The sequence below is a fragment of the Gymnoscopelus microlampas genome (assembly GCF_963454915.1).
Source record: "Gymnoscopelus microlampas genome assembly, chromosome: 23".
Lineage (NCBI taxonomy): Eukaryota > Metazoa > Chordata > Actinopteri > Myctophiformes > Myctophidae > Gymnoscopelus > Gymnoscopelus microlampas.
Genome location: NC_139960.1, coordinates 34,829,194 through 34,845,903, shown reverse-complemented (window position 1 = coordinate 34,845,903; position 16,710 = coordinate 34,829,194). Strand labels below are relative to the sequence as shown.

General features: G+C 41.3%; 1 protein-coding gene across 1 annotated transcript in view; it reads right to left on the bottom strand.

The window, feature by feature from the left end:
• Nucleotides 1-16,710, bottom strand: part of snd1 (staphylococcal nuclease and tudor domain containing 1) — a 390,687-nt gene that overhangs the window by 244,870 nt on the left and 129,107 nt on the right. Inside the window, exon 16 of the mRNA XM_084049382.1 lies at nt 3,899-4,008. Coding sequence (XP_083905508.1) covers nt 3,899-4,008 — 110 coding nt within the window. The remainder of the gene's footprint in view (nt 1-3,898; nt 4,009-16,710) is intronic.

Genomic DNA, 16,710 nt, shown 5'->3' with positions numbered 1-16,710 from the left:
GTTGGAAAACGTTGGTTGGCTTTAGCATTGTTTAGCTTTTAACTTTGGCATCGTGTGCAGTGGGTTTCATGACGACCAGTCACATCTGCAGCGGAAAACGGAATCGGCGAGTTTCTGATTTCGAAATCTAAGCTGGTGGAGATGAGTGAGTCGCAGCGAGAAAGCACCGCTGGTTTGACTGAACTGCATAAACGGTTTTAGTTAAGTACATGTATGCGAACAGCAGGGGAAGGAGAGAAAGAGAGAGAGAGAGGATGTGACAAGAACATGTTCTTCCTCCCTTCCACCCATCACACTCATGTAACCACTGCACAGTAAAAAGCCTAAGTGTTAATTTCATTCCGGCCGTGTGAAAACGACCCAAATTGTCGGAATCAAATTAACTCTGACTCCATCTTTTATTCTCTCTCATTCCGTGGACTTCAACTCCACTTCAACTCCACCCCATTTGCAACTGTCTAGGGTTAGGGTGTGTGTGTGTGTGTGTGTGTGTGTGTGTGTGTGTGTGTGTGTGTGTGTGTGTGTGTGTGTGTGTGTGTGTGTGTGTGTGTGTGTGTGTGTGTGTGTGTGTGTGTGTGTGTGTGTGTGTGTGTGTGTGTGTGTGTGTGTGTACTTGGTTTACTATCCTTGCGGGGATGTAAGGACTTATGTCGCCACGAGGCTAGGCTAGCAGAATCAGAAGGGACAAGGCAGATTATTACCGTTATGGTTACGGTTAGGCTGGGCCAGCAGGTTGAGCAAAAATCATTTTTTTTATGATTTCTTGTAATACCAGTTTATATACGCGTGTGTGTGTGCATGTGTGCGTGTACTGTGCACGCACGCGTCTAAGTCATTATTTCTTCCCTGAAGGGTTTCCCAGAATGCAAATCTTCAACATCTAGTTATGCTGTTGATGGTTTTGCTACAACAGAAATGAACTAAATGTAACTTTTTGGAGAAAATGACAGCCCAAGCGTGTGTGTGTGAGTGTGTGTATGTGTATGTGTATGTGTGTGTGTGAGTGTGAGTGTGAGTGTGAGTGTGTGTGTGTGTGTGTGTGTGCGCGCGCACACACCAGTAGGTTAATGCAGGCAGGCACTCTGGACTCATTAGATGGCTCTATCCTGTTGGCTGACACCCACCTACTCCAGGAAAATTGCTGACACCACTGTGACACTGGCTGCACGAGGCCAAAGCGCTTGTGTGTGTGTGTGTGTGTGCGCGCGCGCGCGTGTGCATGATCGTGCGTGTATGTGCTTTAAAAATGAATAAAGTTAATAAGTGCGTGTACCTGCGGCTGTCTGCAGCGCTCGCGCTCGCGCACACACACGCGTGTGTGTATGTGATGTGTGTCCCTGTCACTCAACATCTCCTGTCACCAGCATCAATTATTTCGCAGCCAGGCTGTGGTGCATACAACCTGTACTATTGGATGGCAGCATGCGCACACACACACACACACACACACACACACACACTCACTCCATAACTGCATTTCCATGACAATTAAAACCACAGGACGGTGGTGGAGTCAAGCACCCAGCGTAGGAAAAAAAACTCTTCTACAGAGATAAGGAGAGAGGGAGAGAGAGAGAGAGGGAGAGGGAGAGGGAGAGAGAGAGAGAGAGAGAGAGAGAGAGAGAGAGAGAGAGAGAGAGAGAGAGAGAGAGAGAGAGAGAGAGAGAGAGAGAGAGAGACCTGGGATAAGTGGTCCCAGGATTATGAGTAGTTCCATCACGGCTTTGGTCAGTTCACTGCCTTCTATAAAAAGCTATTAGCATGTGAATGAAGAGCCACACAGTGGATGGTGCTGTCTGAAAGCCCTGGGGCACTTGATCTACAACGCACACAAAAAACCTGGAAGGAGTTAAATCCACTGAACATAGCTGATGTACAAGCTCACAATATGTCGGGTTTTGCAAATGCATGGTGAACTTGTAGATCCGTTATTTTCTGTGCAGACGCGCAACCACACAGGGCTTTAAAAGACCGGAGGCGCCGATCTACTGTATAGCAAGTGAGCAAACTGGAAGGGATTCAATCCACCGTAGCACAGAAAAAAAGGTGCAATAGATTATATCGTTGCTGTCAGGCAGAAATCTCCATATTGTACAGTAACTTTGTGTTTTTTAGTAAATGAATGTCCTACTTGATCATACCACAGCGCCACACTGAAGCATCTAAAGTAGCAGATCCACAAGCTTGAAAGCAACCATCGTTTTGCCGTTTTCGAATTTGAATCCTGAAAAAGTAACAGTTTTGGGACATATTGACAAAAAATGTCTGACAATTTGGCTTAGACTGGAGTCTCAAAGCTGAAGGATCGAATGCTCACAGATACGAAGGATCGCTTTGTGCTGCTTGCCAAATAGATTTTCTTTTTTTTAATACACTGTGATGGTTGATTTCTGCATGAAAATCTGTTTTCCCATCTCACAACTCCACAACGTCAATGTGCAGTCCTCAAAACCTGCAGTTTCCCATGCTACAGCAGAGCATGGTAAAGAATACAGTTTCAATAAATAAAAAATAACTTTGAGTAGTTGGTATGAAAAAAAAAACACACAAATGGTTTTGTCTGGATTCTAAACCTGAACCCAAGATTTCTTATGACCCTGATCCAGTAAACACGGAGCTCAGATCATGTTATTAACGGAGGTTATTGACGGCATCCTCCCGTAGACAAAATACGAAAGAGGACAAAACGAGGTTACTGAGGGCGACCATTACCGGGGCCTTCTTTAAAAAAAGGTGACTAAAATATTGCCTGTCCTCCCCCCTGTCTGGCGTTCACTCAGTTGGGTGGCTTTGAACCCCGGCTGAGGTGATGGATCACAGTTTAGTGGAGAACCACTCCGCTGCCAGACAAAGACGAGTCTACAAGCGGAATACGCAATGTACCCAGGAGACATAACAGGCTCTCTCCAGAGCCAAAGTTGTCACCACAGTTCAACAGTAGGTTCACTGCTGAAGGGGAACTACTAAACTATTCAGGCGTCCCAAATTCAAGTGACATCAACCGGCGAGATCAACTGACAACTGGCATAATCAACTGACATCAACTGGTGTGATCGATTGACATTAACTGACATCAGCCGGTGTGATCAACCGACATCAACTGACTAACTAACTAACAGCTGGTGTGATCCCAGCAGGGTTAGAATAGTTAATTAAGACCAAGACTAAGCTAGTAAATAGGCTCTATGCACAGCAGCCATTTTGGAGAGAACTTGGGCCTCTTCTTACTTCCTTCAGAGGTGTTACCAATGATACTAATGAAGGCTCTGTTCCATTCTGGTCAAACAGAGGCAGGGTGCTGACATTGTGCGTGTTGGCTCACTAGAAACACTAGTGGATCTCAAAGTGTGGTCCAGGGACCCTCATGGTTCCTTGAGGGGGTGTAACTCTGAGAGTGTACAAATGGAACCAAATGGACCCGGGAGGGTCCATTTGGTTCCATTTGTACACTCTCAGAGTTATGGGGGTCGTTGAAATGTAAAAGGTTTAAGAACCACTGTGCTACACTAAATTGAACAGAGCCTTCATTAGTGTCATTGGTAACACCTGTTAAGGAAGTAAGGAAGGGGCCCAATTTTTGTCCAACATGGCTGCTGTGCATAGAGCCTATTCCTAAAAACCAGTCTGGATCAAAGCAGGCACTATAGATGCCAAATGCCTGTGAAATTCTGAGCTACAATGCATCTCAGAGTGAGAGTTAACCACATGCCATAATATGCCGTCACGTGTCATCTATTCTGGACATGGCTTAATAGGCGAACGGTACGCAAAAATAGAAGAACAGTCGGTGAAAATAGAACATCCGGTGAAAATAGAAGACACACAAACTCACAGCATGTCATTTAAGTGGTTAAAATGAACTCTAAAGCGGGAGTGATCAGCAGTCTTTGTTCCTTACCTCTCTCTGCATCACCAGCTCTTTGGTGAACAGCATGGCCTCGTCACTGAAGGGTTCTGCCACCTGAATGCCACCCGGCATGTTTCTGGAACTGCGTGGACACTCGATACCTGGTCAAACACAGCACAAACAAACACACACACACACAGAGTGCAAGGTCAGCACACCACTCCATCACACACCTACTTGAGATCAAAATTTTCTCGATCCACATTGGCCCAGACAACCTCTTAGTCCCTCTTAACCCATTAAGACCTGAAGCCGATTCCACAAATGTCTTCTAAATCAGTTTTCTAAAAAGCGTATGTTTGTGGTTCTCAAACTTTAATTATCAAACATAATTGTCAAGGACCCCCAAAATTGTATGTATTTGGCCATGGACCCCCATCTCAAAATATTTTGTTCCAGGGACCCCTAGCTCATTACCTGCCAAAAACGTTTATAAACGTTTTTGAGAATTTAGCTATTGCCTGCCTGGCAAAAAAAATATTTTTTACAAAAAAACGGGTTTTTCCGTTTTTCCGTTCGTCACAAAGAACCAGGAGATAACATTTTCCAAAAAGTTGCTGCTCCATTCACTTCAATGTTAAAAAAAAACGGACAAAAAAAAGACATTTTTTTCTAAGTACTAGCTTAGAAAAGACTGGCAGTCTGTGAGGGTAAAAACAAAAAAAACTCTGGCAGTTTAAGAGCTAGTAGCAAATATTTGTGTTAAAAATGTTTGCTTTAAATGAATACATATTCACATGCATTTTCTAGATTTTTCAAAATTAGCAGATATACAAGCTCGTAGCGCGGCACCGAGTGCCGCGCTACGAGCTTGTATATCTGCTATAATAGCCAAAGTGTAAAAAAAAATGCTTATTAGCGCAAATCAAAAAAATGACACAGATGCAGTCCCAGGTCTTAATGGCTTAATAGGTAGAGGTAGAGCTGTAGCGCTGAGTGGGATAACTGGTCATCAGGGGTCAAAGTCTGAGTGTGTGAAATGCCTCTCTCCGTACACCGTTATCCGTTGAATAGCTCTGCTGGTCTCCTAGTGGAGACTGGAGAGTGCATACGAAGTGGATTAGCCAACGGGCTCCATATGGGGGTCACTTCGTACTTTTCTTTTCTTTTGTATCTCGACAGAGCTCGCGTACAGGGCTTAAAGAAAGTGCATGTGCGTGGTACACCCCGAGAGCACGCACGCCAAGGATAATGCATATCTCTGAGGGTGAACGTGAGTGGGTTTTAATGTAGGTAGGGGTGTATGTGGAGGTCATATATCAACCTTATAGAAGCTCTAAGTAATACACATTAAAGCACCGTTTGAGATGCACGTTCTGTATGCAGAGGGCGACACCGGTGCGGAGATCTCTTGCTCTTTGAAGCTTTCGCTCGTCGTGTTGATGACGCACCGTTTTTGTGAGAGTTCTCGCCTTCATCTCCCAAGAAATGGATTGAGATCACAGGATCCCTCTGTCAAAGACGTTGGCTAAGCTGCTGAAGGAACTACGAATGGTTATGAGGGGACACACCGAGTATAGGGCCGTCGCGATTACACGTTTAAGTTGACGATTTAGTGTCACACGAAATAATTGCGGTTAACGATTTAAGTGTGTTTTTTTGGCATTGAGCATTGGAACATAATTATGAAGACAATTTCAACTTCCGTTTGGTTTTTAGGCTTCATAATCACAAATTGAACAGGGCAGACATGACAAATAACTTAAATATAGTAAGAAATTATGGACATATTTAATCATTTAATGCTTCTTTTTTTTTTAAATAGCGTCACAAAGTGAGGTGTTGTAAGCTTGTAGATCTGTTATTTCTGCTATTTTTGAACACCAAAGATAATGGCTATTAATAGCCATTAATAGCCATTACCCATGAATAGCCATTAATAATTACATTCATTAATTTGGTTTCGCATTAATATTTAACATTTAGTCTGTCTGCAATGGTGTGTGCACTGGGTCTGCACGATAAGTACAAAAAAATGTCATACCTAAATATCTATGCCAAATATGTCAATAGCGATAAAATATGACTATGGGTTCACACTTGTATCATATTTTAAGTGTATTTTAAGTGTACTTATATTTTAAGTGAAGCGGTAAAAAGATAGCATTCTTCAAAAAACAGCACATTACAGGTCAACTGTGATCTTAGTTTAAATTCCACAGAGCAGAAATCAAATATTTACTTTCCTATGATTGACAAATGTCTCTTATTTTGAAGTCCGAAGACCTGAAGTCAAATATTTGCGTTGGTCTGACCTGAGGAACATGCTAAACTGCGCTGATCACTGACTGATCGTTCAATAAACAAACGACAATAACACTAAAAACGGACGTTTTGAATGTGACGTAAGGAGCCAACATAAAGAGTCAATCATTTCATACGGAAGGCTTTATAAGCTGCATGTGTAGCCTAAATGTAGGGCAAGCGGGACAGTGTCCATCTACAGTACAAGTAGGCTATATCATTCCATTTTGCAACTCGGACTTGGTTAATATATTGCACGTTCATAAAGATAATGATTGCAGGCTCTCTTGTTCTCTTGTGCCTGAGAGGTGGACGAGGTCTCGTGTTTATGAGTTGGTGTCACATAGCTACATGATGGAAAACACAACTAGCTACATTATGCCATTGTGGTGGCCTAAGTTTTGCTGACGTTTAGTCTAGGCATTTTCTTCAAACAAGACTTTAAGACGTTTTTGTATGTTGATTATTTGGGAGGTTTCTTTTTTTATTTTTATGTTGTTTTTTGTTGTTGCTGGGGACACCTTGAAGAGAGCTACATTATGCCATTGTGGTGGCCTAAGTTTTGCTGACGTTTAGTCTAGGCATTTTCTTCAAACATGCCTAAACGTTGTCTCTATACTGTCTTTAGCACCACACACAAAATCAAACACAGACACACAGGAGTGATTCGAGGAGGTGAGTGGTTTACAGCAGAATGGGCAGAGTGCCATCATATGGCAGGAACATTTGCTGCTACACACTACTGAAAAAGAAAGAGCTGGACCGCAGTACAGTAGCTTTATGTTGATCCACAGTATTCATGACTTAATAGAGCATACTGTAGTTACTAGATATGCACATGCATACACACACACACACACACACACACACACACACAGGGCTTTGTTGTATTGATTTATGCAGAGTAACTTGCAAGCCGAGTTCAGGTGGGAGGTAAAAACCTTGGACAATTGTGCCAACAAAGCAGCAGCACTCTCAAAAACTCTCCCGTCTCTCCCAGTGGAAACCCCGACCCAAATGTAGCTTTCTAATTCATTGTTAATGCATCAGCTCGAGACAAACTGTTGTTTTGAGTCGTGGGTTCCTGTTTCATTCTTTATGAGAGACCTGTTTACGACATCAGACTGGGCTGTTTTTTTTTTGGCTTACCAAAAACCGAAGAAGTTGTTTTACTCAAAGTGGTTTCAACTTTGGTGCTGAACATGCTTGAGGCTTTCAGTATTGGATATGACTTTCTGACCCCTGCATAAGGCAGGGGTCTTCAACAGGGGGTCCCTGCTGCTTCATCTCTCTCTCTCTCAGCTAAGCCTGTCCTTGGCCTGAGAAATGTCGAAGACCGCTGGCAAAAGGAGTCGTCTGCGTTGATTTCGTCGAGTTAGAAAATCTTGGGAGGTGCATTAAGTCCTGAAAAAGAACTTTGGCAAGGGAATGTGTTTGTTTACTCCCACAAAGTGTCCCGCCCACTTAATGGTTAATCGGTTGGTAACATACCGATCTAGTAGACTGCTATAAACAGATGGCATACACTCAAATGTAATAGAAACAGAATAAATTAACGACAGCAAGGTGAAGGGGGTGAGATGTGTTGAGGCAAATAGACCACAAATTGTCATTGTCTTGACCTCGTTCAAATAAGAAAGAAAGAAAGAAAAAGTGCAAAATCTTGAAATAGATCTGAAAGACTTAGCTTCGATTAAGTTTATATTTCACTTATATGGTATCAAAACAAAACTAATTACATTTGAGGTAAAAAAAAAAAAACAGATCTGCTATTTTCAAACTTTTACTTGAGTGAAGAAATGTGAGTACCTTTTCCAACACTGGACCTATGCATCAGTTCGCTACAATGTGCCATAAGAAGTAATATCCACACGCTCACTGCCACCGACTACTAACCATGAAATGCAAAGAGGGCGAAAACCCACACACGTCCTCTAACGACAAGAGCATGTTGGTTTTTCCCAGGAGAGGCAAACTACAACAAGTCCATTAGCTCCTAATAGCCAGTAAATAGTGCAGTGTCCAGGATTAGCATTTAAATGGCCCGGGGTGTCCTGAACAGAGAAAATAGCAGGGGTCTACTTATTGTCACATGTGTTAAATTTATGACTTTTTTTGGAAGACCCTGTTAATGGCGGTTGGAAGAATGAAGGTGGCCGGTCACAGCCAGGGTACACACACAACATGCCATTTCAGTTGTACGGTTTAATATGTCACTCTGTGTTATTGGGTTTAAAAGACAAGTTGTGTCCCAATCTAGTTGGGAGACATGATAAGCAACAGTTCCAGTGTTTTATGCACGCCGGCGATATTTTCAAGCATTTTTTGTTCAATCTACAAGCTCACAACACGTCGGCAGAACATCGGTGTTATCGGTAAATAAGACATTTATCGATCTCAGTGGCCGATTATCTGGTTGTGTCATGAATCTTATCTATGAATGATGGAAATTGTGCTCACGCGTGATGAAGGGCTTAAAGACTTTAACCCATTTAGACCTGGAACGCATTTGTGTCATTTTTATATTTATTTGGCTATTCAAAAATAGCAGATATACAAGCTCATAGCGCGGCACCGAGTGCCGCGCTATGAGCTTGTATATCTGCTATTTTTGGAAAATTTGTGCAAATCTTATATATATATATATATATTTTGAGATGGGGGTCGGCGGCCAAATAAACATAATTTTGGGGGTCCTTGACATGAAAAGGTTTGAGCACCACTGATATAGAAACATAGAAACATTTCAGAACACTGTTGGGATTTAGAAGACATTTTGTAGAGTCAGCCTCAGGTCTTAATGGGTTAAGATGTTTTTGTATGTTGATTTCTTTTTTTTTTTTAATCTTTTTTTGTTGTTGCTGGGGACACCTTGAAGAGAGGAGACAACCGCAATCGTCAAGATCACACCCGAGTATTTATGGAAGTGGACCAGGGCAGGGATTCCATGTGGGACCTCCTGCTCAGGACAGGAGGAGGTGAGATGAGGGACAAGAAGAACGTCAAAGAAGTAGAGGACACCGATGGCGTAAGATGACAGGACCGTGGCGTTGGAAATAAAAATAAAAACAAGCACGCAGATTCAAGAGCGGACGTACAGGGAGAGAGAGAGACCATGGTCTGGCTTTGTGCTTAGGGTTGGACACGGCCATGGTAAGTGTGTCATCATCGTGCTCGCGTCTAGGACGGTCCTAAGCAGTGGTGGGAAAAGTACTCAGATATTTTACTAAGTAAAAGTATCAATGCTGCGATATAGAGATACTCCGTTACAAGTAAAAGTCCGGAATTCAAAATTTACTTGAGTAAAAGTGCAAAAGTGTTTGAAAATAGCAGATCTACAAGCTCACAAAGCGTCGCATGTAGATCGGCTATTTTCAATTAGCCTATGTATAAAATGCGGCTTAAGTGGTTAATGTATGTTTTACAATATAATAATTGCAAAGTAACTAGAAACTAAAGTTTTCAAATAATTGTAGTAAAAGCACTAGATTTTTTTGTTTTTTGTCACATTCCTATCCTCCTATAATTTCACAAACCTCTGCAGTGCATGGCTGCATGGCATCGTCGTGGTGAGGCCAAAATTGTTCTGCCCGGTTCTCCTCAGTGGCTGGAGCAATTGATCTGAATTTGCACACGGCCATTAGGGTCAATGGTCGTGTGCAAATTCAGATCAATTGCTACCATCAGATACATTTTTTTACCATGTGCACCTAACAGCGAAGCCCGTTTTCCGATTACACAAAATCTCAGCTCTTTATTAGCGTTTTTGTGTTTGCTGGCTCCCGGGTTGCCAGATAATGTGCACATATCCCCCCACGGGCATGGTCTAGTGCCAATAATTTGATGAACGGCGGGAAGACGCTAATGTATCCGGTAGGAGACTCAAAGAGTCCCTTGTAATTTGTGTAATTTATAGAAAATAAGTATTCTTTTGGGTGAACGTGTCCGTTAACACTGTGCCTTTGCACCTTAATTTTGCCATTGTTGGATGAAGCAACAGGCCAGCAAAATGTCAGTATCTGTAACTAGTAATAATGACGGTGTAGTCCCCTCTATGTGTTTGCATACGGTATGTACTTTTCTCTTCATCACATAACTGTGTGACCAGCATATATAGTGTAGTTAGTTGGTACTGCATAAGTCTGTTCCTCTTCTCTCTTGCCCTTGCTTTCTTCTGCATCCGCCATGACTCGCATGTCTTCCGGCAACGTAATGTGGCTTGTTCAAATGTATGTGTTCGCTCTATGTGTTTCACCCATTAAGACCTGGAACGCATCCGTGTCGCTTTAGATTGCTTTGGCTATTCAAAAATAGCAGATTTACAAGCTCATAGTGCGGCACCGAGTGCCGCGCTATGAGCTTGTAGATCTGCTATTTTTGAAAACTTTTTTTTTTTTTTTTTTTTTTTCAAAAAAATGATTTAGAAAACATTTTTAATTATCGCCTCAGGTCTAAATTCATTCACTGCCAGAATTATTTCTGGCCGCGTTTGCCCACTGCCAAGATTTTTCATTGAAAAAAAAAGTACTCTGGAGCCGAGATACAGCATTTTTAAGTTTTAAGTTAACAAGGAAGTGGATGGGAGTCTAGATCTTCGAAAAATCATATCTCCTTGGTCTTTGGGTGAAAAAAAAAAAAAAAAAGTAAAAATAAAAAAATATATATATATATTTTTGTATTTTTTAAAAAGTCGTTTTAGTCGTTCTAGGCAGGCATGGCTTAGGGACAGAAGTCGTTTTAGTCGTTCTAGGCAGGGAATGAGTTAATGGGTTAATAACGTTCAGAAGAGGTCGTGCGACGCCACGGTGCCGCCATGTTGTTCTCAGAGCTGGCCGCTTGCAGAATGAACCGTCACCACCTCCAACTAGAGAGCATCTAACATCACAACACCCACTTCACGCCTTTATCTCATTCCATTTTCGTTATATATTGTTGCTGTCGGGCAGAAACCTCTTATCTCCATATTCTAACTTTTTGTGTTTGTTTTCGTAAATTAATGGCCTATTTAATCATACTACAGCGTCAAACAGAAGTTATTTTTGGATTTTAATCCTGAAAAGTAACACGTTTTAGACATGAGGTTTCCACCTGACAGACGATCCACACTTCTTTCTTTTTTTGCCAATATCATAAATATTGTGATAATTTTGTTATTATTCTTATTGACTACAGGGAGCCAAGTTTCTAGGTCTGAGCAAGGTTCAGACCAGTACAAATCTTCAGCGAGTCTACAGTATGTGAGACCAGATTTGTTTGATCCCTTATTATATATGCAATCTCTTTATGCTATGCCTGTAATACAGCTGAATGCCACAATACAGGATTACGCAGCAATATGAACAGGGAGAATTCATTAATCCCACCGTTTATTTCCCTTTTCGCTGTTACATTGTGGCACACAGAAACCAAAGAAATTGTTTAATTATTGACTGGACACACTTTTGCGTGTGGGTTTCGTTTGGATTGACTCCAATTTTTCCAAGTAAGCGTAGTGTTTGGACACACACACACACACACACACACAAAATCAATCCAGGGAGTTACAAAGCATCGCCATTTGCATGTGTAACTCATACACACTTTGATACACATCTGGGTCGAGCTACAGCATCTGTCTCATCTGATCTCACAGACAACTGCTTATGAATGAACGCATACCGTATACGGGTCACACTTTATGTATCAGCAGCAGGCCCCGGTACACATCAACTTGCACGGCTATGTGCACACACACACACACACACACACACACACACACACACACACACACACAAACAAACAACTAGAATACTGTACAAATTTGCTTAAAGCACACACCCACGCAGCACACAGTCGTATTCTCTCTGGTGAGAGTCAATTGAAGTTTCTCACTGTCAAAGGCAGATCTGAAACAGTTGTTTTAGCGGTGCAACAGTTAATCAAATTAATCACTATAATCCATGATTTAAAAAAATGATCCATTAAATAAAATTATCAATTTCCAAAAATTGCAAAGTATTGCCACGTGGTGTAAGCTTGTAGATCAGCTTCTTACGCTATTTTTGTGTCACAACATTGTACAAGAAAGTATAAAATAGGGCTTAAATGGTTAATCAGAATAATAAATAATCTTTTTCGATAATGTTTAAAAACTATATATATCATAATCATTGCATGCCTGTAGAAGGTCAGTGACCGACACGTTGCTTCTCTCTCAATAAATGTGCTCCTGTAGCGTGCAGTTTGGCAGTGTGCGGGCGTATTTTTTTATTATTAACATAATTGCAAAAAATGTTGCATTGACATTGAAAACATTTAAACATCCAAAAAAAAAGTGCAGACCTAGTATTTATTTAAAAGAAATATGGACAAAAATCCATTTCGGGATTGGGAGACAGACAAAGCACTGTCTACACGAGGCAGAAGTCCTTCTGCAAGCAGACTAGAGAAGAGGCCGTACTCTCACCGTGGGACCCCACTCAAACTCAGTCAAAAGTTGGCAAAACCCGCCTTCCCCTCCCTGTGAGGCCATGAAAATTTCATTGCCTCGCAAAATAGTCTACTATTTCTCTCCATCTCCTGTGAGACTGTCTCTACAGGAGCGACCAGACCCTGAGCATTAGTTTAACTGTCTAACTCAGACACCGAATCCTCCACGCGCACAAAAAAACACAACATTTCTCCTTTGTTTTACTCCTCTTCTCCCACTGACACGCCTACACTCAAGCTCTCTCCTTCTCCAGCAGATGTCCAAAACCTCCGCCACTAAACCCACCGTCTCTCTTATCTCGAGAAACTGTGTCCACTTGGCATCTTGTTTTGAGCAGCAGTCTCGTTTTTAAATTGTGTTCAATGGTTGCCTGTCAGCACAAGCATCTTTTTTGTTTCCTTTCAGAGCGAGCCGCCTTTGAGCGCGAAAATCGCCTCAACTTTTCCCAGAGACAGTGCACTCGTTACTGTCACTTTTCACAAAGTGAGCGAATAGAGAAACTAATATTATAATCTGAATATCTGGAGGCATATGACATGGCCCGTTGAAATGCCCACGATAAAGACAGAAAGGCCACTATTATAATATTGGAGCACACTGGAAGGTTGTTGTGAGTATGAGGTTTTTTTTGTATGTATTTTGCTCTGCAGCATTTCCAAGGTGTTTGTTGCCAGCGCCTCGATGCTTTTCTGTTCATAAAAAAGACTCCCAAATAAGTAGACGCAGGACCTAAGTCGGTACAAAATACACTGACCGAGGCATCCATAGGCGCCCCGCAAAAACTAAGAAAATACTAGCAGCTACATCAAAGATCCCGAAGAACGCTGCAAGGAAGGTTTAAGAACACTCATGTTTTATGCAGGTCCTTGGAAACACCCCGGCTACATCCAAACGAATACCTTTTTCCATTTGAAGATGTAAAACTAACACAATCTCAGCCCACACGAGTGTTTCAGAAACAACTCGTACTGCGCGCCTGAAAACGCATTCGACCTCTGACAGCCCTTTGAAAACAACGTCCATGAAACAGTAGAAGTCGTCACACAACACTTGTAACATAGAAATCATGTTTCCCCCTTCCTGTTGATGACAACGTCCTTCCCTTTGGGACACGTACTCAAATGTCAGATGATGACTTAGCCACTTAAGCCCTATTTTATAGTTCATGGTATGACGCATATCCAGTCTAAAAGCTCACAAAATGTTGCATTGCGACGTATTGTTGAGTTTGTGCCATTTTCCAAACTTTTAACCCTTACCTCAACGTGTTGGTATAGTCATCATCATTAGCAGTTTCCCTAGTCAGAGTTGTCACAACAAAATGGATCAGCAGCGTTTTTGAAAAGTCTGTTTTTCGGGGGTTTAAAAACACCAGAGTACTGTGGATGCTAGACACAAACATAGCAAAAGCTATGCATTTAACCCATTAATACCTGGAACGCATCTGTGTCACTTTAGATTTCTTTGGCTATTCAAAAACAGCAGATATACAAGCTCATAGCGCGGCACCGAGTGCCGCGCTATGAGCTTGTAGATCTGCTATTTTTGAAAAATCTTGGGAAAAAAAATGTTAAGATTTTTTTCACAAAAACTGTTAGGATTTAGAAAAAAAAATTAGGAATCGCCTCAATCGCCTTTAATGGGTTAAAAAAAAAAGAAGAAAACTAATAGTGTGGATGTAGCCTCACAACATATCCTACTCTTCCTCTGTCTCTCTCGTTCCTTGATGTCTCTCTTTCTCTCTGCTCCAACTCATCCTTTTATTTGTATGTCCCCAGTTCTCTCTCTCTCCATTTTCTGTGTTGTCTGATAGATGTCGGCACAGGATAAAACTTCAGGGGGTTTAACTTTTTAAACACAGCTCTGGATAAGAAAATATGTAAAGTAGAAGGGGAAAAAAAACATGGTCTAGTTAAAAGTGGATAAGGAGAGGGAAGGAGAGAAATGTGAACTTTTAATACTGTAGCTGTACTGTACTGTATGTACTGTTCAGGAAACCTTGTTATCTCGTAGCTGCAGTGACCTAGATACAAGCCAACAACATACAGACGCAAACACAGGTACAGACCCATCCGTGGCATACCGTTTCCCATCCACTTGACACACAGGATCACCTGTGAATTCAGTGGTGTACAGCGACTAAGTACATTTACTCAAGTACTTTTGAGGTATCTTTACTTTACTGGAGTATTTCCAATGTTCAGCACTTTTACTTCTACTCCACTACATCTCAAGAGGCAAATATTGTACTTTTACTCCACTGCAATTATTTGAAAACATTAGTTACTAGTTACTTTGCAGATAAAGAATTATAAAACATCCATTAACCACTTTAGCCCTATTTTATACCTAGACTATTTGAAAATATTTTAGTACTTTTACTTTTGGTACTTTTAAGTACATTTTGATACCAATACTTTTACTCAAGTAAATTTGTAATTCCAAACTTTTTCTTGTAACAGAGTTCTTCTACATTGCAGTATTGATACTTTTACTTAGGTAAAACATTTGAGTACCACTGTGTGAATTCAAGTTAAAAGGTCAACCTGATGTATCAGACAGACATGATGACTGCTGCTACATGTGTCACAGTTGTCAACGGTACAAATTCATAGCCGGTAGTGAAAGCCTTGCCACACAGTAAAAAAAGATTTAGTTTAAAGCAAAATAACACTTTGGCCAAGATTTGGGTTGTGCAGTTACTGTACCTTTGCCACGATGCAAGTCAAAATATGTGTGAGATACATTGGTTTAGAATCTGCTTTGTTCACATTCATTTATGTGCTTAACGAGTGACTTTGAGACCTGTTTCACTGTGACATTTTCTGTTAATGTGACTATTTTTTAGTTTCAATTTCTAGGGTGTTTTTACATTATGTCCCCTTTCAGGCCTCAAAATGAACTCATAAGTGCACACTCGAAAAGGACTCAGACGCCTCGTTCAGGTGAATTGACAATGTGAACACAAAAAGAACCGAGTGGCTTTCCCACTGTGTCCCACTATGTCATGGGGGCGGCAGTGGCTCAGTGGTAGAGTGGCCGGATGGGAACTGTGAGGTTCCCAGTTCGATCCCGGGCTTCCCAAGAGTTAGTGTCGAAGTGTCCTTGAGCAAGATGCTGAACCCCTAATTTCTCCCGATGAACAGGTTGGTGCCTTGCATGGTTTCCTCCGCCATCGGTGTATGAATGTGTGTGTGAATGGGTGAATGTAATGCACAATCTATGTAAAGCGCCTTGGATAAAGTGTTATATAAATGCACCATTTACCATTTCTTGGTCCACTTTAAGAGGACTCAGTTCGGTTCGTTTAAAACGGGACATAATGCGAAAAGGCCCAAAAAGAAAATGCAAAAATGCCAAAAAGTTTTTTTTATAAATAGCCGATCTACAAGCTCGGAGCTTGTAAAGGAGAGGACATCAATTGCACATTGGACCTATTAACCCATTAAGACCTGGAACTGTGTCATTTTTAGATTTGAACTAAAAAGCATAATTTTACACTTTGGGCTATTCAAAAATAGCAGATATACAAGTTCATAGCGCGGCACTGAGTGCCGCGCTATGAACTTGTAGATCTGCTATTTTTGAAAAATTGTGAAAATGTGTGCAAATCTTTGAATATATATAGTTTTAAAGCGAACATTTTTAACTCAAATCTTTGCTTCTGGGGGGTCCCTGGAACAAAATATTTTGATGGGGGTCTGCGGCCAAATACATATAATTTTGGGGGTCCTTGACATGAAAAAGATTGAGCACCACTGATATAGAAACATGTTTTTCAGAATACTGTTGAGATTTAGGAGACAGGAGCTTGACAGACATCTAGAGAGAACATAATCCAGGTTTTAGTGTGCTTTGGGTCCGTTGTGCTTTGCAAGTAGTCCTACTTGCATACAAACTATTTTCTGGTCTGAGCACAGGATTAAAAAGCTAAATAAAATATGGTTATCATGATGGCATTTTAATCTTCGACCGTGCTCCAAATCGCCTAATCTATGTAGATCTAAAACTTAAAAAACACTCACCCAAAGGGAGATCCCATCACAAATGGCTGCATTATGTCTTATCTGGGTGAGCAAATTGATATATA